The sequence below is a fragment of the Oncorhynchus mykiss genome, chromosome 24 (genome assembly GCF_013265735.2).
Source record: "Oncorhynchus mykiss isolate Arlee chromosome 24, USDA_OmykA_1.1, whole genome shotgun sequence".
Taxonomy (NCBI): Eukaryota; Metazoa; Chordata; class Actinopteri; order Salmoniformes; family Salmonidae; genus Oncorhynchus; species Oncorhynchus mykiss.
This window is the reverse complement of record NC_048588.1, coordinates 10,168,576-10,195,180: the sequence shown is the minus strand read 5'-3', so window position 1 is coordinate 10,195,180 and position 26,605 is coordinate 10,168,576. Positions and strand designations below refer to the sequence as shown.

The window sequence follows — 26,605 nt, the reverse complement described above, 5'->3', positions numbered from 1 at the left end:
TGTACAGTAGGGAGGAGAGAGAGAGAAGTGTACAGTAGGGAGGAGAGAGAGAGAAGTGTACAGTAGGGAGGAGAGAGAGAGAGAAGTGTACAATAGGGAGGAGAGAGAGAGAGGTGTACAGTAGGGAGGAGGAGAGAGAGAGAGAGAGGTGTACGGGAGGAGGAGGAGGAGAGAGAGAGGTGTACAGTAGGGAGGAGGAGGAGAGAGAGAGGTGTACAGGGAGGAGAGAGAGAGAGGTGTACAGTGAGGAGGAGAGAGAGAGGTGTACAGTAGGGAGGAGAGAGAGGTGTACAGTAGGGAGGAGGAGGAGAGAGAGAGAGAGAGGTGTACAGTAGGGAGGAGGAGGGGAGAGAGAGAGAGGTGTACAGTAGGGAGGAGGAGGGGAGAGAGAGAGAGGTGTACAGTAGGGAGGAGAGAGAGGTATACAGTAGGGAGGAGAGAGAGAGAGAGAGGTGTACAGTAGGGAGGAGAGAGAGAGAGAGAGGGGTGTACAGTAGGGAGGAGAGAGAGAGAAGTGTACAGTAGGGAGGAGAGAGAGAAGTGTACAGTAGGGAGGAGAGAGAGAGAAGTGTACAGTAGGGAGGAGAGAGAGAGAGAGAAGTGTACAGTAGGGAGGAGAGAGAGGTGTACAGTAGGGAGGAGAGAGAGAGAGAGGTGTACAGTAGGGAGGAGAGAGAGAGAGAGGTGTACAGTAGGGAGGAGAGAGAGAGGTGTACAGTAGGGAGGAGAGAGAGAGAGAGGTGTACAGGGAGGAGAGAGAGAGAGGTGTACAGTGAGGAGGAGGAGAGAGAGAGGTGTACAGTAGGGAGGAGAGAGAGAGGTGTACAGTAGGGAGGAGAGAGAGAGAGAGGTGTACAGGGAGGAGAGAGAGAGAGGTGTACAGTGAGGAGGAGAGAGAGAGAGGTATACAGTAGGGAGGAGGAGAGAGAGAGAGAGGTGTACGGGAGGAGGAGGAGGAGAGAGAGAGGTGTACAGTAGGGAGGAGGAGGAGAGAGAGAGGTGTACAGGGAGGAGAGAGAGAGAGGTGTACAGTGAGGAGGAGAGAGAGAGAGGTGTACAGTAGGGAGGAGAGAGAGAGGTGTACAGTAGGGAGGGGGAGAGAGAGAGGTGTACAGTAGGGAGGAGGAGGAGAGAGAGAGAGAGGTGTACAGTAGGGAGGAGGAGGAGGAGAGAGAGAGAGAGAGAGGTGTACAGTAGGGAGGAGAGAGAGAGAGAGGTGTACAGTAGGGAGGAGAGAGAGAGAGAGGTGTACAGTAGGGAGGAGAGAGAGAGAGAGAGAGGTGTACAGTAGGGAGGAGAGAGAGAGAGGTGTACAGTAGGGAGGAGAGAGAGAGAGGTGTACAGTAGGGAGGAGAGAGAGAGAGAGGTGTACAGTAGGGAGGAGAGAGAGAGAGAGGTGTACAGTAGGGAGGAGAGAGATAGAGAGGTGTACAGTAGGGAGGAGAGAGAGAGAGAGAGGTGTACAGTAGGGAGGAGGAAGAGAGAGAGAGAGGTGTACAGTAGGGAGGAGGAGGAGAGAGAGAGAGAGGTGTACAGTAGGGAGGAAGAGGGGAGAGAGAGAGGTGTACAGTAGGGAGGAGGAGGAGAGAGAGAGAGAGAGGTGTACAGTAGGGAGGAGGAGGGGCGAGAGAGAGGTGTACAGTAGGGAGGAGAGAGAGAGAGAGGTGTACAGTAGGGAGGAGAGAGAGAGAGGGGTGTACAGTAGGGAGGAGAGAGAGCGAGAGAGAGGGGTGTACAGTAGGGAGGAGAGAGAGAGAGAGAAGTGTACAGTAGGGAGGAGAGAGAGAGAAGTGTACAGTAGGGAGGAGAGAGAGAGAAGTGTACAGTAGGGAGGAGAGAGAGAGAGAGAAGTGTACAGTAGGGAGGAGAGAGAGAGAAGTGTACAGTAGGGAGGAGAGAGAGAGAAGTGTACAGTAGGGAGGAGAGAGAGAGAGAAGTGTACAATAGGGAGGAGAGAGAGAGAGAGGTGTACAGTAGGGAGGAGGAGAGAGAGAGAGAGAGGTGTACGGGAGGAGGAGGAGGAGAGAGAGAGGTGTACAGTAGGGAGGAGGAGGAGAGAGAGAGGTGTACAGTAGGGAGGAGGAGGAGAGAGAGAGGTGTACAGGGAGGAGAGAGAGAGAGGTGTACAGTGAGGAGGAGAGAGAGAGGTGTACAGTAGGGAGGAGAGAGAGGTGTACAGTAGGGAGGAGGAGGAGAGAGAGAGAGAGAGGTGTACAGTAGGGAGGAGGAGGGGAGAGAGAGAGAGGTGTACAGTAGGGAGGAGGAGGGGAGAGAGAGAGAGGTGTAAAGTAGGGAGGAGAGAGAGAGGTATACAGTAGGGAGGAGAGAGAGAGAGAGAGGTGTACAGTAGGGAGGAGAGAGAGAGAGAGAGGGGTGTACAGTAGGGAGGAGAGAGAGAGAAGTGTACAGTAGGGAGGAGAGAGAGAAGTGTACAGTAGGGAGGAGAGAGAGAGAAGTGTACAGTAGGGAGGAGAGAGAGAGAGAGAAGTGTACAGTAGGGAGGAGAGAGAGAGGTGTACAGTAGGGAGGAGAGAGAGAGAGAGGTGTACAGTAGGGAGGAGAGAGAGAGGTGTACAGTAGGGAGGAGAGAGAGAGAGAGGTGTACAGGGAGGAGAGAGAGAGGTGTACAGTGAGGAGGAGGAGAGAGAGAGGTGTACAGTAGGGAGGAGAGAGAGAGGTGTACAGTAGGGAGGAGAGAGAGAGAGAGGTGTACAGGGAGGAGAGAGAGAGAGGTGTACAGTGAGGAGGAGAGAGAGAGAGGTATACAGTAGGGAGGAGGAGAGAGAGAGAGAGGTGTACGGGAGGAGGAGGAGGAGAGAGAGAGGTGTACAGTAGGGAGGAGGAGGAGAGAGAGAGGTGTACAGGGAGGAGAGAGAGAGAGGTGTGCAGTGAGGAGGAGAGAGAGAGAGGTGTACAGTAGGGAGGAGAGAGAGAGGTGTACAGTAGGGAGGAGAGAGAGAGTTGTACAGTAGGGAGGAGGAGAGAGAGAGGTGTACAGTAGGGAGGAGAGAGAGAGAGAGGTGTACAGTAGGGAGGAGAGAGAGAGAGAGAGAGGTGTACAGTAGGGAGGAGAGAGAGAGAGAGAGGTGTACAGTCTGGAGGAGAGAGAGAGAGAGAGAGAGAGAGAGAGAGAGAGAGAGAGAGAGAGAGAGAGAGAGAGGTGTACAGTAGGGAGGAGAGAGAGAGAGAGTGTACAGTAGGGAGGAGAGAGAGAGAGAGAGAGGTGTACAGTAAGGAGGAGAGAGAGAGAGAGAAAGAGGTGTACAGTAGGGAGGAGAGAGAGAGAGAGAGGTGTACACAAGGGAGGAGGAGAGAGAGGTGTACAGTAGGAAGGAGAGAGAGAGTTGTACAGTAGGGAGGGGGAGAGCGAGAGAGAGGTGTACAGAAGGGAGGAGGAGAGAGAGGTGTACAGTAGAGAGGGGGAGAGAGAGAGAGAGGTGTACAGTAGGGAGGAGGAGAGAGAGAGAGGTGTACAGTAGGGAGGAGGAGAGAGAGAGAGGTGTACAGTAGGGAGGAGGAGAGAGAGAGAGGTGTACAGTAGGGAGGAGGAGAGAGAGAGGTGTACAGAAGGGAGGAGGAGAGAGAGAGGTGTACAGTAGGGAGGAGGAGAGAGAGAGAGAGAGAGAGGTGTACAGTAGGGAGGAGGAGAGAGAGAGAGAGGTGTACAGTAGGGAGGAGGAGAGAGAGAGAGGTGTACAGTAGGGAGGAGGAGAGAGAGAGAGGTGTACAGTAGGGAGGAGGAGAGAGAGAGGTGTACAGTAGTGAGGAGGAGAGAGAGAGAGAGGTGTACAGTAGTGAGGAGGAGAGAGAGGTGTACAGTAGTGAGGAGGAGAGAGAGAGAGCTGTACAGTAGGGAGGAGGAGAGAGAGAGAGGTGTACAGTAGGGAGGAGGAGAGAGAGAATGTACAGTAGGGAGGAGGAGAGAGGTGTACAGTAGGGAGGGGGGAGAGAGGTGTACAGTAGGGAGGGGGAGAGAGAGGTGTACAGTAGGGAGGGGGAGAGAGAGGTGTACAGTAGGGAGGGGGAGAGAGGTGTACAGTAGGGAGGGGGAGAGAGAGGTGTACAGTAGGGAGGGGGAGAGAGAGGTGTACAGTAGGGAGGGGGAGAGAGAGGTGTACAGTAGGGAGGGGGAGAGAAAAAGAGGTGTACAGTAGGGAGGGGGAGAGAAAAAGAGGTGTACAGTAGGGAGGGGGAGAGAAAAAGAGGTGTACAGTAGGGAGGGGGAGAGAGAGAGAGATGTACAGTAGGAAGGGGGAGAGAGAGAGGTGTACAGTAGGGAGGAGAGAGAGAGGGGTGTACAGTAGGGATGGGGAGAGAAAAAGAGGTGTACAGTAGGGAGGAGGAGAGAGAGAGAGAGGTGTACATTAGGGAGGAGGAGAGAGAGAGAGAGGTGTACAGTAGGGAGGAGGAGAGAGAGAGAGAGGTGTACAGTAGGGAGGAGGAGAGAGAGAGAGGTGTACAGTAGGGAGGAGGAGAGAGAGAATGTACAGTAGGGAGGAGGAGAGGTGTACAGTAGGGAGGGGGAAGAGAGGTGTACAGTAGGGAGGGGGAGAGAGAGGTGTACAGTAGGGAGGGGGAGAGAGAGGTGTACAGTAGGGAGGGGGAGAGAGGTGTACAGTAGGGAGGGGGAAAGAGAGGTGTACAGTAGGGAGGGGGAGAGAGAGCTGTACAGTAGGGAGGGGGAGAGAGAGGTGTACAGTAGGGAGGGGGAGAGAAAAAGAGGTGTACAGTAGGGAGGGGGAGAGAAAAAGAGGTGTACAGTAGGGAGGGGGAGAGAAAAATAGGTGTACAGTAGGGAGGGGGAGAGAGAGAGAGATGTACAGTAGGAAGGGGGAGAGAGAGACGTGTACAGTAGGGAGGAGAGAGAGAGGGGTGTACAGTAGGGAGGGGGAGAGAAAAAGAGGTGTACAGTAGGGAGGAGGAGAGAGAGAGAGAGGTGTACAGTAGGGAGGAGGAGAGAGAGAGAGAGGTGTACAGTAGGGAGGAGGAGAGAGAGAGAGAGAGAGAGGTGTACAGTAGGGAGGAGGAGAGAGAGAGAGGTGTACAGTAGGGAGGAGGAGAGAGAGAGAGGTGTACAGTAGGGAGGAGGATAGAGAGAGATGTGTACAGTAGGGAGGATGAGAGAGAAGGGTGTACAGTAGGGAGGAGGAGAGAGAGAGAGAGGTGTACAGTAGGGAGGAGGATAGAGATAGATGTGTACAGTAGGGAGGATGAGAGAGAAGGGTGTACAGTAGGGAGGAGGAGAGAGAAGGGTGTACAGTAGGGAGGAGGAGAGAGAGAGAGGTGTACAGTAGGGAGGATGAGAGAGAGAGAGGTGTACAGTAGGGAGGAGGAGAGAGAGAATGTACAGTAGGGAGGAGGAGAGAGGTGTACAGTAGGGAGGGGGGAGAGAGGTGTACAGTAGGGAGGGGGAGAGAGAGGTGTACAGTAGGGAGGGGGAGAGAGAGGTGTACAGTAGGGAGGGGGAGAGAGGTGTACAGTAGGGAGGGGGAGAGAGAGGTGTACAGTAGGGAGGGGGAGAGAGAGGTGTACAGTAGGGAGGGGGAGAGAGAGGTGTACAGTAGGGAGGGGGAGAGAAAAAGAGGTGTACAGTAGGGAGGGGGAGAGAAAAAGAGGTGTACAGTAGGGAGGGGGAGAGAAAAAGAGGTGTACAGTAGGGAGGGGGAGAGAGAGAGAGATGTACAGTAGGAAGGGGGAGAGAGAGAGGTGTACAGTAGGGAGGAGAGAGAGAGGGGTGTACAGTAGGGATGGGGAGAGAAAAAGAGGTGTACAGTAGGGAGGAGGAGAGAGAGAGAGAGGTGTACATTAGGGAGGAGGAGAGAGAGAGAGAGGTGTACAGTAGGGAGGAGGAGAGAGAGAGAGAGGTGTACAGTAGGGAGGAGGAGAGAGAGAGAGGTGTACAGTAGGGAGGAGGAGAGAGAGAATGTACAGTAGGGAGGAGGAGAGGTGTACAGTAGGGAGGGGGAAGAGAGGTGTACAGTAGGGAGGGGGAGAGAGAGGTGTACAGTAGGGAGGGGGAGAGAGAGGTGTACAGTAGGGAGGGGGAGAGAGGTGTACAGTAGGGAGGGGGAAAGAGAGGTGTACAGTAGGGAGGGGGAGAGAGAGCTGTACAGTAGGGAGGGGGAGAGAGAGGTGTACAGTAGGGAGGGGGAGAGAAAAAGAGGTGTACAGTAGGGAGGGGGAGAGAAAAAGAGGTGTACAGTAGGGAGGGGGAGAGAAAAATAGGTGTACAGTAGGGAGGGGGAGAGAGAGAGAGATGTACAGTAGGAAGGGGGAGAGAGAGACGTGTACAGTAGGGAGGAGAGAGAGAGGGGTGTACAGTAGGGAGGGGGAGAGAAAAAGAGGTGTACAGTAGGGAGGAGGAGAGAGAGAGAGAGGTGTACAGTAGGGAGGAGGAGAGAGAGAGAGAGGTGTACAGTAGGGAGGAGGAGAGAGAGAGAGAGAGAGAGGTGTACAGTAGGGAGGAGGAGAGAGAGAGAGGTGTACAGTAGGGAGGAGGAGAGAGAGAGAGGTGTACAGTAGGGAGGAGGATAGAGAGAGATGTGTACAGTAGGGAGGATGAGAGAGAAGGGTGTACAGTAGGGAGGAGGAGAGAGAGAGAGAGGTGTACAGTAGGGAGGAGGATAGAGATAGATGTGTACAGTAGGGAGGACGAGAGAGAAGGGTGTACAGTAGGGAGGAGGAGAGAGAGGGGTGTACAGTAGGAAGGGGGAGGAGAGAGAGAAATATGTACAGTAGGGAGGAGGAGAGAGAGAGAGGTATACAGTAGGAAGGGGGAGAGAGAGGTGTACAGTAGGGAGGAGGATAGAGAGAGATGTGTACAGTAGGGAGGATGAGAGAGAAGGGTGTACAGTAGGGAGGAGGAGAGAGAGAGAGGTGTACAGTAGGGAGGAGGATAGAGATAGATGTGTACAGTAGGGAGGATGAGAGAGAAGGGTGTACAGTAGGGAGGAGGAGAGAGAAGGGTGTACAGTAGGGAGGAGGAGAGAGAGAGAGGTGTACAGTAGGGAGGATGAGAGAGAAGGGTGTACAGTAGGGAGGAGGAGAGAGAAGGGTGTACAGTAGGGAGGAGGAGAGAGAGAAAGGTGTACAGTAGGGAGGAGGAGAGGGAGGTGTACAGTAGGGAGGGGGAGAGAGGTGTACAGTAGGGAGGTTGAGAGAGGTATACAGTAGGGAGGGAGAGAGAGAAAGGTGTACAGTAGAGAGGGGGGAGAGAGAGAGGTATACAGTAGGGAGGGGGAGAGTGGTGTACATTAGGGAGGGGGAGAGAGAGTGGTGTACAGTAGGGAGGGGGAGAGAGATGTACAGTAGGGAGGGGGAGAGAGAGTGGTGTACAGTAGGGAGGGGGAGAGAGGTGTACAGTAGGGAGGGGGAGATAGGTGTACAGTAGGGAGGAGGAGAGAGAGAGGTGTACAGTAGGGAGGGGGAGATAGGTGTACAGTAGGGAGGGGGAGATAGTTGTACAGTAGGGAGGGAGAGATAGGTGTACAGTAGGGAGGGAGAGAGAGAGAGAGGTGTACAGTAGGGAGGAGGAGAGAGAGGTGTACAGTCGGGAGAGAGGGAGAGAGAGAGGTGTACAGTAGGGAGGAGGAGTGAGGGAGGTGTACAGTAGGGAGGGAGAGAGAGAGGTGTACAGTAGGGAGGAGGAGAGAGAGGTGTACAGTAGGGAGGGAGAGAGAGAGGTGTACAGTAGGGAGGGGGAGATAGGTGTACAGTAGGGAGGGGGAGATAGGTGTACAGTAGGGACGAGAGAGAGAGAGGTGTACAGTAGGGAGGAGGAGAGAGAGAGGTGTACAGTAGGGAGGGGGAGATAGGTGTACAGTAGGGAGGGGGAGAGAGAGGTGTACAGTAGGGAGGGGGAGAGAGGTGTACAGTAGGGAGGAGGAGTGAGGGAGGTGTACAGTAGGGAGGGAGAGAGAGAGGTGTACAGTAGGGAGAGGGAGAGAGAGGTGTACAGTAGGGAGGAGGAGTGAGGGAGGTGTACAGTAGGGAGGGAGAGAGAGAGAGGTGTACAGTAGGGAGGAGGAGAGAGAGAGGTGTACAGTAGAGGGAGAGAGAGATGTATAGTAGGGAGGGGGAGATAGGTGTACAGTAGGGAGGGAGAGAGAGAGGTGTACAGTAGAGAGAGAGAGAGAGGTGTACAGTAGGGAGGGGGAGATAGGTGTACAGTAGGGAGGGAGAGAGAGAGGTGTACAGTAGGGAGGAGGAGAGAGAGAGGTGTACAGTAGAGAGGGAGAGAGAGGTGTACAGTAGGGAGGGGGAGATAGGTGTACAGTAGGGAGGGAGAGAGAGAGGTGTACAGTAGGGAGGAGAGAGAGAGAGAGGTGTACAGTAGGGAGGAGAGAGAGAGAGAGAGGTGTACAGTAGGGAGGAGGAGAGAGAGAGGTGTACAGTAGGGAGGAGGAGAGAGAGAGGTGTACAGTAGGGAGGGGGAGATAGGTGTACAGTAGGGAGGGAGAGAGAGAGGTGTACAGTAGGGAGGAGGAGAGAGAGAGGTGTACAGTAGGGAGGGGGGGATAGGTGTACAGTAGGGAGGGGGAGAGAGAGGTGTACAGTAGGGAGGGAGAGAGAGAGAGGTGTACAGTAGGGAGGGGGAGAGAGAGGTGTACAGTAGGGAGGGAGAGAGAGAGGTGTACAGTAGGGAGGAGGAGAGAGAGAGGTGTACAGTAGGGGGGGGGGATAGGTGTACAGTAGGGAGGGGGAGAGAGAGGTGTACAGTAGGGAGGGAGAGAGAGAGAGGTGTATAGTAGGGAGGGGGAGAGAGAGGTGTACAGTAGGGAGGAGGAGTGAGGGAGGTGTACAGTAGGGAGGGAGAGAGAGAGAGGTGTACAGTAGGGAGGAGGAGAGATAGAGGTGTACAGTAGGGAGGGGGAGATAGGTGTACAGTAGTGAGGGAGAGAGAGAGAGGTGTACAGTAGGGAGGAGGAGAGAGAGAGGTGTACAGTAGGGAGGGAGAGAGAGAGGTGTACAGTAGGGAGGAGGAGAGAGAGAGGTGTACAGTAGGGAGGAGGAGAGAGAGAGGTGTACAGTAGGGAGGGGGAGAGAGAGGTGTACAGTAGGGAGGAGGAGTGAGGGAGGTGTACAGTAGGGAGGGAGAGAGAGAGAGGTGTACAGTAGGGAGGAGGAGAGAGAGAGGTGTACAGTAGGGAGGGGGAGAGAGAGGTGTACAGTAGGGAGGGAGGGAGAGAGAGAGGTGTACAGTAGGGAGGAGGAGAGAGAGGTGTACAGTAGGGAGGGAGGGAGAGAGAGAGGTGTACAGTAGGGAGGAGGAGAGAGAGGTGTACAGTAGGGAGGGGGAGATAGGTGTACAGTAGGGAGGGAGAGAGAGAGAAGTGTACAGTAGGGAGGAGGAGAGAGAGAGGTGTACAGTAGGGAGGAGGAGAGAGAGGTGTACAGTAGGGAGGAGAGAGAGAGAGGTGTACAGTAGGGAGGAGGAGAGAGAGAGGTGTACAGTAAGGAGGAGGAGAGAGAGGTGTACAGTAGGGAGGAGGAGAGAGAGGTGTACAGTAGGGAGGAGGAGAGAGAGAGGTGTACAGTAGGGAGGAGGAGAGAGAGGTGTACAGTAGGGAGGGGGAGATAGGTGTACAGTAGGGAGGAGAGAGAGAGAGGTGTACAGTAGGGAGGAGGAGAGAGAGAGGTGTACAGTAGGGAGGAGGAGAGAGAGGTGTACAGTAGGGAGGAGGAGAGAGAGGTGTACAGTAGGGAGGAGGAGAGAGAGAGGTGTACAGTAGGGAGGAGGAGAGAGAGGTGTACAGTAGGGAGGGGGAGATAGGTGTACAGTAGGGAGGGAGAGAGAGAGAGAGGTGTACAGTAGAGAGGGAGAGAGAGATGTACAGTAGGGAGGGAGAGAGAGAGAGAGAGAGGTTATGGAGGATATACTCATCCCATTCATGTATACCCACATAGCACCTGTCAGGAATAGATAGGTCTAGAGAGAGTAAAAAGAGATGGAGAGAAGAAGAGGATACACCCACCTCAACCACACATACAAACACACTGGAGCAAAGGAGACCATTAAGAGCTACTAACGTGCTGAACCTACAAGAGTCACAAACCTTATCTCTGTGTCGAGGTTGTGTGTCTGTGTCCCTCTTTTTGACCCCCTGTTCCTCTGCCCCCAGGTGATCCGCATCCTGAAGCAGCTGAAGCAGAAGTTTCCGGACAAGGAGCTGGATCAGCTGGTAGATCTAGCCAACTACTACGCCCTCCTCCATCAACAGAAGAGCCGCGCCTTCTACCGCATCCAGGCTACGCGCATGATGACCGGCGCCGGCAACGTGCTCAAGAGGCACGCCGCCGACCACTCTCGCCGCGCCGCCGCCGTGGACGAGGAAGTGGTCTGCGAGGACGATGACCTGGCTGAGTGCAGCCGCCTGGCGTTCGAGAGCACCCACAGCCAGTGTATGGAGAACTGCGGCGTACTGAGGTTGGCTGTGGTGTGTCAAGGGGGCCTGGGGGAGAGTACCTTCTACGTGGACTACCGGACCGAGGACGGCTCGGCCAACGCCGGGTCTGACTACGAGTACAGCGAGGGAACGCTGGTGTTCAAACCCGGAGATACCCGCAAGGAGATCAAGGTGAGGGGTCAGTGGAAGGGAAGGAAGGTAAACAGTAATGTACAGTTATAATCAATTATAGTAAGAAGCATTGCACAACTGTGCTGCCAAGCAGATCCCCAGCTAGATCGTTAGACCTGCTTGTCGTGGGCAGATCAAGACGTCACGTAATGGAAGGAGCAGAAAACAGCCGTAGAAACCGATTACCCTCTGAATTAGAGTCCTCTCTGGCCCTGATCAACTGTCTCATATTGTCTTAGAGGAGCCAGTAGAACTGGAGAGTCTTCCGGAAGCTAGAGCATATTAAAGTCTGCCTCATGGTCCTGACTGACAGGGGATACGACTTAATCTGAGTGGGAGAGACAGTAAAAAAGGAGGAAGTGGGCTTTGAAGTATTTTGTCCTTGGAGAGGATGTTTCTCTCTTTGAACTTGTCGTAGTTTTCACGTCATTTCATGTTCACGCTTAGACAGAGGACAAAGAGAATGTGTATTTCTGGATCGCAGGAGAGGTGTTGAGGAAAGGGAGAAAACAAGGAATGTGAAGAGAGAGAGAGAGAGAGAGAGAGAGAGAGAGAGAGCGAGTTAGGGAACAACTCAATTGCGTTATTTCATCACAGTAGCTTGTCAACCATTAGACATTAATGAGTGACTACAGCGATCAATCCCTTAGTGTCCCAAGTCTTTGACGATCAGTGAGGTTGATTTGACGCGTCTCTCTCAAGCGTTTGTGGTCTGTAACAGCTGTCACATTCTGTCTTCAAACAACAGTGTTTCTCTTATCCTTTTAAAGACTGGCACTTCCTCCAAAGACGAGTGAGTACACAATAGTTAAAAAATAAATTAATGAATGTGTATTGCGTGTCTCTACCGACGGCCTATACAGATCCGGAAAGATACATCCGTTGTTTTGTTCTTTTTGTTTTACTCTGCCTGCAAAACACGCTGGATGATTCAGAATCCATTGAAGAGCTTGAACGATTCATTGACGAGAGATACTTACGAACTCAAAGAAACATGTCGCTGGTTTCTGAGGATTCAAGCATTGTAAGGACAACCAACCAACCCAATCAGCAAAACAAACCAAAGCCAAGTTGTGGACTTGTTAAAATCCATCAATGAAAGGCTTTCCAAACTTGGTATCTTTGATATATTATGAGAAATGTCCTTTGGTCTGATAAAACAAAAATAGAATTGTTTGGCCTTAATGACCATCGTTATGTTTGGAGGAAAAAGGGGGAGGCTTGCAAGCCGAAGAACACCATCCCAACAGTGAAGCACGGGGGTGGCAGCATCATGTTGTGGGGGTGTTTTGCTGCAGGAGGGACTGGTGCACTTCACAAAATAGATGGCATCATGAGGAAGGGAAATTATGTGGATATATATTGAAGCAACATCTCAAGACATCAGTCAGGAAGTTAAAGCTTGGTCGCAAATGGGTCTTCCCATTTGTTGTGGCAAAATGGCTTAAGGAAAACAAAGTTGAGATAATGGAGTGGCCATCACATAGCCTGACCTCAATCCTATAGAAAATCTGTTGGCAGAACTGAAAAAGAGTGTGCGAGCAAGGAGGCCTACAAACCTGACTCAGTTACACCAGCTCTGTCAGGAGGAATGGGCCAAAATTCACCTAACTTATTGTGGAAAGCTTGTGGAAGACTACCCGAAACGTTTGACCAAAGTTCAACAATTTAAAGGCAATGCTACCAAATACTAATTGAGTGCATGTAAACTTCTGACCCACTGGGAATGTGATGAAAGAAATCAAAGCTGAAATAAATCATTCTCTCTACTATTATTCTGACATTTCACATTCTTAAAATAAAGTGGTGATCCTAACTGACCTAAGAGAGGGAATTTTTACTAGGATTAAATGTATTTGGCTAAGGTGTATGTAAACCTCCGACTTCAGCTGTAAATTCAAACAATACTAATACCATTTAAATATAATACATAGGGAAGTTGTGCAGGGCTATGGTAGATGAAGGAATCAGTCTATCTTTTCAGACTGTTAGAGTATTTATCTGGTCAATATGTCAGTGTATTATGTCTGTTTGTAACAGTGTATTATATCTGTTTGTAACAGTGTATTATGTCTGTCTGTAACAGTGTATTATATCTGTTTGTAACAGTGTATTATATCTGTTTGTAACAGTGTATTATATCTGTTTGAAACAGTGTATTATGTCTGTCTGTAACAGTGTATTATATCTGTAACAGTGTATTATATCTGTCTGTAACAGTGTATTATATCTGTTTGTAACAGTGTATTATATCTGTTTGTAACAGTGTATTATATCTGTCTGTAACAGTGTATTATATCTGTTTGTAACAGTGTATTATATCTGTTTGTAACAGTGTATTATGTCTGTCTGTAACAGTGTATTATATCTGTAACAGTGTATTATATCTGTCTGTAACAGTGTATTATATCTGTTTGTAACAGTGTATTATGTCTGGTGTCTGTAACAGTGTGATATGTGAAAATGTGATCGTATTATAAGTTGTATTTGAATGTTTAAGGACTCTTGGAAGATTAGTCCAAATGAGGACTAAAAGAGATCCTAATAAAAATAAAAATCAATTCTTCATCACCCCTCCATCCTACACCTTTCCCAGGTCGGCATCATCGATGATGACATCTTCGAGGAGGACGAGCACTTTTTCGTGCGGCTGCTCAACTTGCGCATCGGTGACGCCGAGGGGATGTTCGAGAGTGATGAGCCAGGTGCGAGACCCAAGGGTCGCCTGGTGGAGCCACTGGTCGCCACGGTGACCATCCTGGACGACGACCATGCTGGATTCTTCACATTCCGTAATCGGCTGGTGCGCGTCAGCGAGAGTGTTGGCACCATGGAGATCTCAGTGGTGCGGAACTCGGGCGCCCGCGGCACGGTGATCCTGCCCTATCACACGGAGGAGGGCACGGCGAAGGGGGGCGGCGTGGACTACGAGGACACCCAGGGAGAGCTGGAGTTCTCCAACGACCAGACAACGTGAGTACTGATGGACGGACATCCACACACCATTGTTTCCTACTCTCCCCTACTCCCTCATTCCCTCCCTCCCTCCCCCTTCCCTCTCACTACTCCATGCCAGTTACTGTTCTCCATTATTCGTAAACGCCAACCTGGAGTGAGCTTTAGCTCATCAATGGCTTGTGTGTTTGTGCTCAACTCATAGCCAATACTGTATTCACACTGCTATGTGTTGCTGCCTTAAAGTAGGCTACATCATGCTATATTATCATGCTATATTACCACACTATCTGTATTCATGTCACAGTCTTGACTCATTCTGGTTCTCTTTCTCTCTTGCCACAAAATTTGCACAGTAATGGTCATTTCAACATCTTGTTTATTTCTCATTCAGCTCTAATTTCGCTCTCATCTCGCTGTATCTATCTTTCCCTTCTTCCTCTCTCTCTCTCTCTCTCTCTCTCTCTCCTGTATCTACAGATGTAGGATCTTAATTTGATCACCCTGTTGCAGGAGAACGTTCCTGCAATGCAGTAAATGCAAAACGTGTAGTGTATTTAAGGTTTTAAAAGGCTTCTGAAGTTTGTAATTCCCACTTAGAAATTTCAGACTAGATTTTTTCCCCAAAAAATATTGATCAGTAACTACAAAAATGTCCATTGATTATAATCCACATATTAATTCACATTTCCTGTTGCTGCAGGATTGTTTTCCTGCTGTAGCAAAATGGCTCAAATTAAGTTCCTACATCTGTATATCTCCCTTCCCCCTCTTTCTCTCTTCTCCCTCGCTCTTTGTTTCTTTGTTTCTCTCACTTCACTTGTTTATGTTTGCTCTGCCAACAGGGAGACTGTTGCTGTGGTGACATTTTCAGGCACAATGTCCTGGGAGACATTATCAGGACTAATGAGCATAATAAAAAAAGTGAAACACGTCTTCCAACTCCCCCTCCTCTCCTCCCCTTCACCCCCTCCTATTTCCTCTTTTCATCAGCCACTCCACATCAGCCTGTGTAAAAGCTGACCGCTAGCCCTGCACTACTCTGTAAGGGGAGGTGCGGTGGAACCTATGGGTTAATCACCAAGAGAGGCTAAGGTTGTTCAGTAGTGGGTACAGTAAATAACCTACAGTAGGTAGTACAGTAAAGGACCTACAGTAGGTAGTACAGTAAAGGACCTACAGTAGGTAGTACAGTAAAGGACCTACAGTAGGTAGTACAGTAAAGGACCTACAGTAGGTGGTACAGTAAAGGACCTACAGTAGGTGGTACAGTAAAGGACCTACAGTAGGTGGTACAGTAAAGGACCTACAGTAGGTGGTACAGTAAAGGACCTACAGTAGGTGGTACAGTAAAGGACCTACAGTAGGTGGTACAGTAAAGGACCTACAGTAGGTGGTACAGTAAAGGACCTACAGTAGGTGGTACAGTAAAGGACCTATAGTAGGTGGTACAGTAAAGGACCTACAGTAGGTAGAATCACAGGATGGAAGGAGCAGTGGATGAGGGATGGAGCAGTGGATGAGGGATGGAGCAGTGGATGAGGGATGGAGCAGTGGATGAGGGATGGAGCAGTGGATGAGGATTGGGCCACAGGGGATGATATACAGCAAGGGTGACGCCCCTCTGTGTTGCAGACCACTGGGTGTCCCCTCCCTGACTGGTGTGCATGTCTGCATCTGAATTATTCAGCCGTGGAGTGATGAAATATTGATGCGGGTCCTCTGTTGTGATTTAAGTGCAAGCTGTGCCTGTTAATTTGTCTGGGGTGGCCTCCCGGGGAGGAAGCCATCGTTTGTCTGGCTTTGTGCGGCTCCCCTCCCTGCCTGTTGCTTGATGGCTGTACGTGGCGCATGGTTAGCTCATGGATAATTGGGAGGGAAAGAGAGCCTTGAGGCTCTACATTAAGGACAAGATTGTGTGTGTGTGTGTCTGTGTGTGTGAGGTGAGCTCTCTCTGTAAAGTACAACAAAATCCCTGACTAACCCCTGGGATCACATCCTTCCACTGATCCCTTTAACTGTTGAATAAAGTTAAATAAGACAGTCTAATCTATTTGTTGGTTAATGACCTCGGGTACTGACCTGTGTGGGTGGGTGTGTGTGCGTGTGCAGTCAGACCCTGCAGGTGAGGATCATTGACGATGAGGAGTATGAGAAAAAGGAGAACTTCTTCATCGTACTAGAGGAACCACGCTGGCTGAAGAGGGGAATCTCAGGTGTGTGTACTTGTAGTGTGTGTGTATGTGTGCTGTGTGTCCTTTTCTGTTTTCCTGATGTCAGTGGTTGGGAATGGGTTGGTGCTGACTGGTATGGAGAACTGCACCTTTAATGAGTTGTGGCACCTCTTATAGAATACTGGCTCTAAAACACAAACCCAGGTACGCTACAATTAAGTACTTGTTTCTTTTTCATCGCACTTCAGGCACTGACTGAGTTGGGCCTGATAGCTAGTACCAGTCAGGCACTATAGGTAGCTTTTTTGGTAAAGAAGGAATTTTCAATTCTACTGGTGAGATGAAGATACAAGTAGAGATCTTTCAGAGTTGCAGAGCCAACCAGAGAGCCTGCTGATGTCCAATTGTGTGTGAGGCTAAGAAAACAGAGAGGAAATAGGTCTAGTGTGTGTGTTTCGTGCCTGTGTTTTTGAGAGAGCGAGAGAGAGAGAGTGATGGTGGGATAGAGAGAGAGAGCGAGTGATGGTGGAATAGAGAGAGAGAGCGAGTGATGGTGGGATAGAGAGAGAGAGAGAGTGATGGTGGGATAGAGAGAGAGAGAGAGAGAGAGATGGGGGGGTAGAGAGAGAGAGTGATGGTGGGATAGAGAGAGAGAGAGAGCGAGAGATGGGGGGGGTAGAGAGAGAGAGTGATGGTGGGATAGAGAGAGAGAGTGATGGTGGGATAGAGAGAGAGAGAGAGATTGTTTTTACTGAACTGAGGCACTTAGAGGAGAGTTCACAATAGCTGTCGTGACATCAGAGCTCTTAGTTGGTAAAACCTCTCAAGGTCAGGGAAGTGTAATGATGTGCACTTTGACTTGTCTGGAGTTTGGACTGCTGTACTGACCGTTCTTTCTTCTGTCTTCCAGCCCTTCTGCTCAACCAAGGTAAGACCATCAGCAACGTGCCTCACACAACCAGCCTAGAAACAGCAGACATAGAACGTTGTATTATCCCTAAAGGCCCAAGGGGGGGAATTGATTTTGGATTAGAATCATCCATAAAGACAACAACAAACATTTCACATGAGTTGGTACACTATATAACAACATCAATTTAAGGGTCTATGAAGAACCATAGAAAGAAAATCCAAAACCGGACATGTTTTGGGCCTCCAGGACTGGAATTGAATAGCCCTGCTGTAGAGTTTTAAGCCTTACTTGCGTATTTCCCAGGGTGCCTTTTCAAGTGAACGTTAAAGTTACCAGTACCACCCATAACTGTGATTGCTAGTGACAGAGACATGGTTGTTGATTTCATCCATTCTCAGTCCTGTGGCCTTCACCAAGTGAGATCCCAAGTGAATACATTGTCATTAACATGTCATTCTTTAAGACAAGACAAGACAATACATATTTCATGAAGCCTTCTTCTGAGGGCTTAGTTTTACCCTAATCCTGCCTGCAATCACATTATGCTAGTTTACAAAGAGATGTGCAATTCCTATTGGAATCCAGACAGATTGGGGATATCCAACATTTGGAGTTGTATTCACTCACAACCTGCATTCAGAATGACTGCCAGTGTTGGGAAGACTGAGATATGAGATTCATTTAAACAACCATTTCAGTAGCGGGTGCAATAAATCCAAGTAACAGATTGGATTAGTTTAGAAAAATGTATGTTATTTATATTTGAGTAGCATAATATTAAATGTAGACTCGGCACACAAGCAGCACAGCAGATATTGAGTTGAGATGAGTTGCACAGTATCTGCGCATGTGCACGGGTTCGCTTCATGCTCTTACGACCAAAACAGTGGATAAGTTGAGCTTCAAGCGCTTAGTTTTTGCAGAAATTGACCCACTAAGCCGTTTACTTTCTGCATCTATGTCATATCGCTGAGTCTAACGTTAAATGAATTCATCAATGTACATGCAAAAACATAGATATTTAAACAAACAATTCTAAAAATCTACTTGCAATAGAGCATGCTGGGAAATATGATAATAAAGGGTGTGGTTTTGGTTCAACTCTGGTTATTAACACTAACTCTGGGGTTATTTTACACCACTGAGTGTTATTTTAACTCTTTACATTGTTAAATGAACTCTTTAATCAACACTGGCCAATTTGCTGTGTGCTATGAAAGGGACACATCTGCAGGCTTCCATACATTTCAAGAGCCTTTTAGAATTCTGAAGAACCGCAGATGCCAGGTCAAGAAGCTGACAATTAACTCAAAGGTTCTTTATCGGGCAAGACTTCTCCAAGGAACCTTAAAAGCTGAGGAAGAACATTGTAAGAATCTTTATTTTGTTCACACCTCTGTTGCGGTTAGCCACTTAGGGATTAGCACCCAGTGTTGCCTTGGCCACTGTTGCATAATTTACAAGTCTATTGACAGTATAAATCCATGAGAAGGACCTGCTCGCGCCATAAAATGCATCACTCTCACATCGATTTGTATCCATCCCTGGATAAATATTATATGCGTATATATCGTACAACTGGCTTCTCTTGGATAAATATTAGAGTACTGTCCTTCTACAGTAGTCTAGCAGTGTCCCATGACACACTTTATTCTAATGCACGTCTTAAACAGGTGTTGAAGAGCCTTACCCAATCAGGGCCCATATTCATTAAGCGTCTCAGAGCAGGAGCGCTGATCTAGCATCAGTTCTGCATTTTAGATCATAATGAAAAAAGAGATGGACACGAGCTGGGAGGATCTGATCCTAGATCAGCATTCCTACCCTGAGCTGCTTTGTGAATATGGGCCCTGGGATGATGGTGCTGTAATTTACCCACAGTAACCGCAGACCAGCAGTATACTTCATCATTAGAGTGTATTGGTATTAGTATTTAGTATCTGGTGTAACCCTGTTAGAGCAACACGGTGAAGGAGCTGGACCGTTGGGGAAATACAGTGGGACAGTTGCCATGTGGTGCCTGGCGGCTCTCTGCTACTTTCATAATTACAGCTTGTGCTTTGAAGGCAGAGGAGAGGAACTAAGAGGAATAATATCTGCCCACTCGCCACGCGGCGACGACGAAACACAAACAAAGCTTCCCGTGCGTCTTCACGGCTTACCATCTTTGTCGTCCCTCCAATGAGAGGATGAGTAATTATACGCTATAAGTAGATAGGAAATATGATGCTGAATGGAAGCAGGGAGAATGGGTTTTGCCCAGCTGTTTATAGTGTATTTGAGGTGTTATTTTAAATGCGGCTTTCTGAGGACCCTATTGGTCCAGTTCAATTGTATTAACAGCCACTAAATCACACTTTGGGACATTGGTCTTTGCCCGCCTCAATTCAGCATAAATCTACCCTCATTTCAACTCACCTTCTGTCTGTTTCTTCCACAATTTCTTTCCCCAACAAAATGTCTGGCTATCTTTTTGTTGCTACGTCTCCCAGACTGCCCTACTTTCATCTTCTCATGAATATACCCCACTAATCTCTCCTTATCTCCTCTCTTTTTCACTCTTTCTTCCCCATCGCACCCACACATTCACCATCAACCTCTCATCTCTCCTACTCACCCTCCCCCACGTCTCCACATACATGGGCTAATGCACATGAGTGATGTACTGTATGAAGAGGAAATTATGCTGACTCAAACTCAATTATTGATAGGACACTGGCCTTGAAAGATCTGTTTGTGAGGCATGTTGGCATGTTTGAGTTTCAATTTCTCTCTTTCTCTTTCTCCTCTCACCCCTCTCTCTCTCTCTCTCTCTCTCTCCTCTCACCCCCCTCTCTCTCTCTCTCCTCTCACCCCCCTCTCTCTCTCTTCCCTCACCCCCCTCTCTCTCTCTTCCCTCACCCCCTCTCTCTCTCTTCCCTCACCCCCCCCTCTCATTCCCTTCAATGTTCTATCGATCTCATCCCTCCTGTCTCCTATCTCTTAGAGGATCCTGATGGCCAGATGAGTGCAGAGGAGGAGGAGGCGAGGCGCATTGCAGAGATGGGAAAGCCCATCTTGGGGGAGCACAGCCGGCTGGAGGTGGTCATTGAGGAGTCTTATGAGTTCAAGGTATATAGCCCCTCTTCTCCTCTGCTTCACTCGATTGGCCACATCAGCGCTCAGTAAATGCATCGAGCATCACATGGTAGGCGTGCTGATCTACGATCAGTTCCATATAATCTTATTCATTGTTATCTACTAGGCAAACCTGATCCAAGATCACATACAGCCCCAGAGCCACACAGTTGGTTTAACACCAACCCATCTGAGGACAGACACTGGGCACAGTTGAGGGTCATTCCACTTCAAGAAATCCAATGCAAGTCAATTGTCCCTACATTAGCATATCCAAATCATCTATAAGTAACATCATTGACTAACACAATCCATTTTTAGATACTTTAGGATGATTTGGGCATGAAGGATGAAAAGGCTAATATAGGTACCATTGACTTGCATTGGATTTTTCGAGGTGGAACGACCCTCAACTTTGCCCAGTGTCGGTCCTCAGAAGGGTTAGTGTTTAAGCTAATTGATTCATCAATATTTTCGTCAAGTGAACCAACGGTTGTGACGGACGACAGCTAGCTCATTTAAGTCCTATAGCAACATGCCTCGGGATTTCATCCAATCAGGCCGTGTGCCTCTTCTTGACTTGATTCAGATTCATTTGTTATGCATAATAAGATTGTGCTTGTCACTCGTGATTTGTAGCAGCACAAAACAAACACAACAGGTAATTGAACTCTCAAGTCATTTCAATGACTGGCACTTGGCTTTATGAAATCCTAGATCAATGTCACATCGTTTAATAGCATTGTTAGCTCTATGGATGGGTGGCCGTACGCAAAGAAAAGACCAGTGAGAAGTGTTTACACAGGTGAAGTTTCCACATCAACAAGTAAAAACGACTACCGCTGAGCATCACATACTGTATGCCCAGGCAGCTCCTATACCCTGGCAGTCATAGAATACGTTTACATCAGTGGAGGCTGGTGGGAGGAGCTATAGGAGGACGGGCCCATTGTAATGGCGGGAATGGAATCAATGGAACGCAATCAAACGTGTGGTTTCCATATGTTTGCTCTGTATGATACCGATCCATTGATTCCATTCCAGCAATTACAATGGGCCCGTCCTCCTATAGCTCCTCCCACCAGCCTCCACTGGTGTAAACATACTCTAATAATTCAATCTTAAACTGGATTATGGCAGTAGGCCGACAATGGCAATAGTCATGTGAACCCTTTACTCTGCTGATCTTACATCGGCGTAAGGTTAAATCGAAGTAAACCTACGCTGGTGAAAACATCTGCTTCTCTGAGCATTCTTTCACATGTTTAGGACATGTAAGGTGAATCATTGTCCCAGCGGTGCGTTTGATCTATGCACCGGTAGCCAAAGCTTCTTATGCCTCTTATGCACGAGTGGCGTGAGTTTGGATAAAACGGAAAGTGTGCATCTTAGAATTAGTTTTCACATACAAAGTTTATATGTCCGAACTCCGAATCAAATAGGCTTCGCAAAATTAACCTGGCTTCTGTGGTACAACGTTTATTTTGATTGCCGATTTTCTGCATTTATTTTTCCCGTCAGTAGCCTGAACACAGCATGTGTTTATAAGGACCACAGCGTGTGTGTGTGTGTGTGTGTGTGTGTGCGTGTGCGTGTGTGCGGTGAAAACAAATACTGCTATTGGGAATTCATATTACCCCAGAAATGGACCCCAGAAAGAGTAGCTGCTGCTATCGCAACAGCTAATGGGGATCTTAATAAAAGGTCAACTATTACTGCACTTCTCATGGTAACGATGCCACTTCCTCAAACTCTTCTAGGCATTCTCCATTAGTGTTCCGGTCACACACATGAGTTTGCCTTCTTCTCTATAATAGGATGTTGACTATGCGCATTTTGTTTGTGATTGGCAGAGCACCGTTGACAAGCTCATTAAGAAGACCAACTTGGCCCTTGTGATTGGCACTCACTCCTGGAGGGAGCAGTTCGTGGAAGCTGTGACTGTCAGCGCAGGTCAGCTTTTGGTATTTGTGCGTGTGTGTGATTTCTATTGAGTGAGAGAAAGATGAATAACGTGAGTCTCACTGTTGACATTGTATTACACACACAACACACACACACACACACTGACTAGAGCAGGCTTGGGCAATTATTTTCCATGGAGGGCCACATTAGAATATATTTTGCCGTCGTGGCCCAGAATCATATTACAGGATTACATGTTGTTTTGACAGATATATCTACTGTAAATCACGTCCTGATATGCTACTCATTTAACTTTTTTAACATGCACAGAGGTAAACCAAATCCATGTTCTCCTTTTGGGAGGTATCTTCATTATTAAAACTTCCAATGAACTAGACGGAGGGAAAAGTACACTGTGCATTCAGCACCACGGACAGAACTCTTAACGGGTGTGCACAAAAACACAAGAAAGAGAGAGAGCTCAACATTACATTTAAACTACTCAATCAGTGTGAGGAGTGAAGTCTCTGATGGGCATTGACTAGAGCAGTGAAGTCGGGTATAGTTTCTGACGTCTCTATGCGCAGGATTGCCGAGAGGTCAGAGTCCGTAAGAAATGATCTGTGCCTTGTTATATTTCATCACTGAAAATGTCTGTTCACATACATAGGTTGACCCAAACACTACAAACATCTTCTGAGCATGTCTCCTAATCTTTGGAAAGTTTTGTTCATCGAGAGATGCATAGAACCTCATCAGTGACATTGTTTTGAATAGTTCTCCAATCAATGCATCAGATCGATAAGCTCAAGTTGCAGGTCAGTGGGAGCGTTATCCACATTGAGAGGAAACCAACCAAGGAAAGGAGAGGAAACCAACGGCATGTCATTTTCTAACACTTTGAAATCCTCAAAACGACGAGAAAACTTACTGTTGGAAGCACGCAGCAGCGATGTATACTTCTCCCGCTGGTCATCTGACAGGGAACAGACTAGTAGTGTTGGATGTTGGGTGAGATTGTTGGCTTCTACTTGGCGGGTCAGGAGGATTAATTTTCCCTTGAAGGCTTTGACAAGGCTGTACATCTGATGTGCAAAAAGGCCCTTCCCTTGTAGTTTGGAATTCAGTTCATTCATGAAGGCCCTGATGTCCACACGGTGAAGGCAAAATCAGCCAGCCATTCTTTATCTTTTTAGTTGAGGGGAATCCACATATTTTCCTTTCATTTGCAAAAACTCAGCAATCTCTGACTTCAGGTCCCACACCCTTTTAAGCACCTTCCCCAAAGGTTTGTGTGGTAGGGGAGATCTGCATGACCCGACTCTGTCTCTTCCAACAGTGAGACAAACTGCCTGTGGTTTAAAGATTTTGCTTTTATGAAGTTTACCACTGTAGGGACTGTGTCCACAACATGGCTCATTTTCAGAACACATTTATAGAGCACCTCCTGATGAATAATGCAATGCAGGAAAATCATTATCTGATCTGGGTTCAGCTCAGCTACTTGATCTTGTATCCTTTTCAAAAGGCCAACGTTTTTTCCTCTTAAGTTTGGGCACCCATCAGTGGTCACACTGGATAACTTTTCAAACCTGAGTCTCAGCTTTTCCACACACTTATTAACCTCCAATAAATCCTTCCCTGTGGTTGTGCTCTTCATTGACTGCACTGAAGCTCCTCTGTAATTTCAAAGTGGTAAGAATATCAACAGCGCCGTGTCACGTACATCACTGCTCTCATCCAGGGCCAAAGAGAAATCGGTGAAATGCTTTACCTTGTCCTCAACCCGTCGTGTCACTGTTCGTCTTGACAGGGAAACATTTTCAAACAGCTCTTTCTTTTCGGGGAAAAGTATTGCTGCAGAGTCAATTAAACATTCTTTAATGAATTCGCCCTCAGCGAATGGCTTGCTATGTTTAAGCAGTTTCGTGGGACAGTACATAGCTAGCTCTCACAATTCTGTCGTTTGCTGATTGAAGTTTGGTGAAGTCCTTGCTGCTTCTGCAACTGAGGAAGCAACTCTTTCGATGCACTTACCCTCTGCTCAGAAAACATATCCCTATATTTCTCTGCACGCTTCGTCTGGAAGTGTCGAAACAAGTTGTAGTCTTTCAAGACAGAGATGCTCTCTTTGCACACTAAGCACACAGCTTTCCCTGATACCTCAATGAAGAAATATTTGCTGGAACATCCTGCATTCATTGTCTACTTTCCTTTTCTTTGAAATCTTTGAAAAACACATTTTTGCTCAATTTCTAGGCTACTATTTGTAACTGTGACGAAGTGTGTGTCAGCCTGTCAGTCACTGTCTTTCCTCAAGCAGTTGTTATTTATATGTGCCTTCCCGAGTGGCGCAGCGGTCTAAGACACTGCATCTCAGTGCAAGATGCGTCACTGCGGTACCTGGTTGGAATCCAGGTTGCATTACATCCGGCCGTGATTGAGAGTCCCATACGGCGGCGCACAATTGGCCCAGCGTCGTCTGGGTTTGCTCCGGGTAGGCCGTCATTGTATATAAAAATTTGTTCTTAACTGACTTGCCTTGTTAAATAAATAAAGGTTACATTTTTTTTTGTTTTTATCCCACAAGCGATGGGGGTTAAATCATTACACAAAGGTGAGTATTCATTTGGCTTTTCATTTGAATAACAAATACGTTTTTCAAAACGTTACTATCGCAAATTCTTGATGTGATCTGAGTACGATTCCACAGGCCGTATTGAACCAGGTCATACGGCCCCCAGGACGGCCATTGCTCAAGCCTGGATTGGAGCCATAATGAAGGACTTCACAGCTGCTTTATGAATGTCATTTCTTGCTCATGCTTTGAATAGTGATCTGAGTGCTTTTTGTCCAGAGCCATAATTACATCAAATATTTGGAGTCCTTTGTTGTTCTTCCAAAGAGCTGCCCAAGCATTTCATTCAGGGAGTGAGTGTTAGCTTGCTCGTTAAGTTTGAAATGTCAAGGGGAAACAAGTGAGGACACAGTCCCTTATTTTCGGGATCCTCATTATAACAGGAAACAATTGTTTTGAAAGGTGATAATTGCAAACCCGCAGACTTCATATAAAAAGGTTTCTATGATATTTATCTTGGTAATCTATTATAAAGTGTAATATTGACTTTAGAAAGCAAAGCTGTCTTCCACAGTGTTGAGGTAATGGGAGAGATGTCTGACTGTTTATGTCTGGTGTAAAAGCTCCCCCTGGTGGACTGTTATATTCATTACAGATAAACATGAATATAACAATACACCAGGGAAAACGTGTGTGTGTGTGTGTGTGTGTGTGTGTGTGTGTGTGTGAGGAGCCTTCACTGGCGTGCGCACCAGTGAAGGCTCCTCAGAGGAAGTAGGGGAGGACCATCCTTAGTGAGTTTATCCTTTTTAGATAAAACTATACTAAATAATTTATTAAAAAACACTGTTTTGCAGTGAAGGTAATTCTGTCGTTTGCTGATTGAAGTTTGGTGAAAGTCCTTGCTGCTTTTGCAACTGAGAAAGCAACTCTTTCGATGCAACGCTAACCTCAACAGCACTCTCTGGAATAGCACCATGGTGTAGCCGGAGGACATCTAGTTCGCGTCCTCCTCTGGGTACATTGACTTCGATACAAAACCTAGGAGGTTCATGGTTCTCACCCCCTTCCATAGACATACGCAGTAATTATGACAACTTCCAGAGGACGTCCTCCAACCTATCAGCGTGAACTGACATGTTGTCCACCCAATCAAGGAATCATAATGAATATAGTACTGAAAGCATGAGCTACAGCTGGCTAGCACTGCATAAAATGTGGTGTGTAGTTGACTCAAAGAGAGAGAAAGACAATCGTTGAACAGTTCTGAACAAATTAATTTCTTCCAAAATGAAGTACAAGCGAGCGAGAGATGGTCATTTTCAGTTTCACTTATTTAGATAGCGAATGCAGAAAGCTAGTTTAGCCTACTCAAACAAAGAGGGATGCTATGTTAGGTAGCTGGCTATGGGTATCCAACACTGGAACTCTTCCAAATCAAGGGAAGCTTTTGGTTTTATTAATTCATTGCCCGCCGGTGTAACTGCTAAACTGATTGCTGACTGTAACACTGTACTGCATGATTGTAAAGGATTTACTAACTCGTTAGTTCTAGTAGCTAAGTTGACTATGACGTTAGCTAATTTGATGACAACGGCTGTGTGTAGCGGTTAGTGGTTATGATATGAAGGTTTGGCTTGGAAAGGTTTTTTTGCCTGGTCACAAACAGCTGTTGTTTGCAGCTTTTGTCCTAATGATTACACCCTAGACCAGCTAGATGCAGGCAAGAGTGTGCAAGGCGGTATTGAATGTGTCACTGTCTGTCACTTTGATTAATCATTATTTTCTCTCGACCTGTGCACCTACGTTGTAAACTTTCATTCAAAGGCTAGGTTGTAGCAACCTGATCGGTATAGGCATATAGTAGCCTAAACGTATCAATCTTACATTGATCTGGGTGAATGGAATATGAATGACAGTCATCCAATATGCTGTAATAGAAATAAGGCCATGCTTATAAAAAAATATATATATTGTCCTCCCTCGTCTTAAACGGCACAAACCACCACTGATGTGAGCGCGTGCATAAGTCTCTTATGTTTTACTGTATCCACCTCCCAGGGGATGGTGATGACGATGACGAGGAGGGGCGTGAAGAGCGTCTGCCATCCTGCTACGACTACGTCATGCACTTTCTGACGGTGTTCTGGAAGGTTCTGTTCGCCTTCGTTCCGCCCACCGAGTACTGGAATGGCTGGGCCTGCTTCTTCGTGTCCATCTCGGTCATCGGTATCTTGACTGCCATCATCGGGGACCTGGCCTCCCACTTTGGCTGCACTGTGGGCCTCAGGGACACTGTCACTGCTGTGGTGTTTGTGGCTCTTGGCACCTCTATTCCTGGTGAGAGATTATGTATATACAGTTGAAGTGGTGTGTGTGTGTGTGT

The 26,605-nt window shown here is 47.9% G+C and overlaps 1 protein-coding gene across 1 annotated transcript in view; it reads left to right on the top strand.

Moving 5' to 3' along the window:
* LOC110503317 (sodium/calcium exchanger 2) overlaps positions 1-26,605 on the top strand; it is a 102,537-nt gene that overhangs the window by 68,250 nt on the left and 7,682 nt on the right. Inside the window, exons 6-12 of the mRNA XM_036961149.1 lie at positions 10,122-10,577; positions 13,174-13,550; positions 15,645-15,748; positions 16,617-16,634; positions 19,606-19,730; positions 21,590-21,689; positions 26,281-26,559. Of these exons, the coding sequence (XP_036817044.1) occupies positions 10,122-10,577; positions 13,174-13,550; positions 15,645-15,748; positions 16,617-16,634; positions 19,606-19,730; positions 21,590-21,689; positions 26,281-26,559 (1,459 nt within the window). The remainder of the gene's footprint in view (positions 1-10,121; positions 10,578-13,173; positions 13,551-15,644; positions 15,749-16,616; positions 16,635-19,605; positions 19,731-21,589; positions 21,690-26,280; positions 26,560-26,605) is intronic.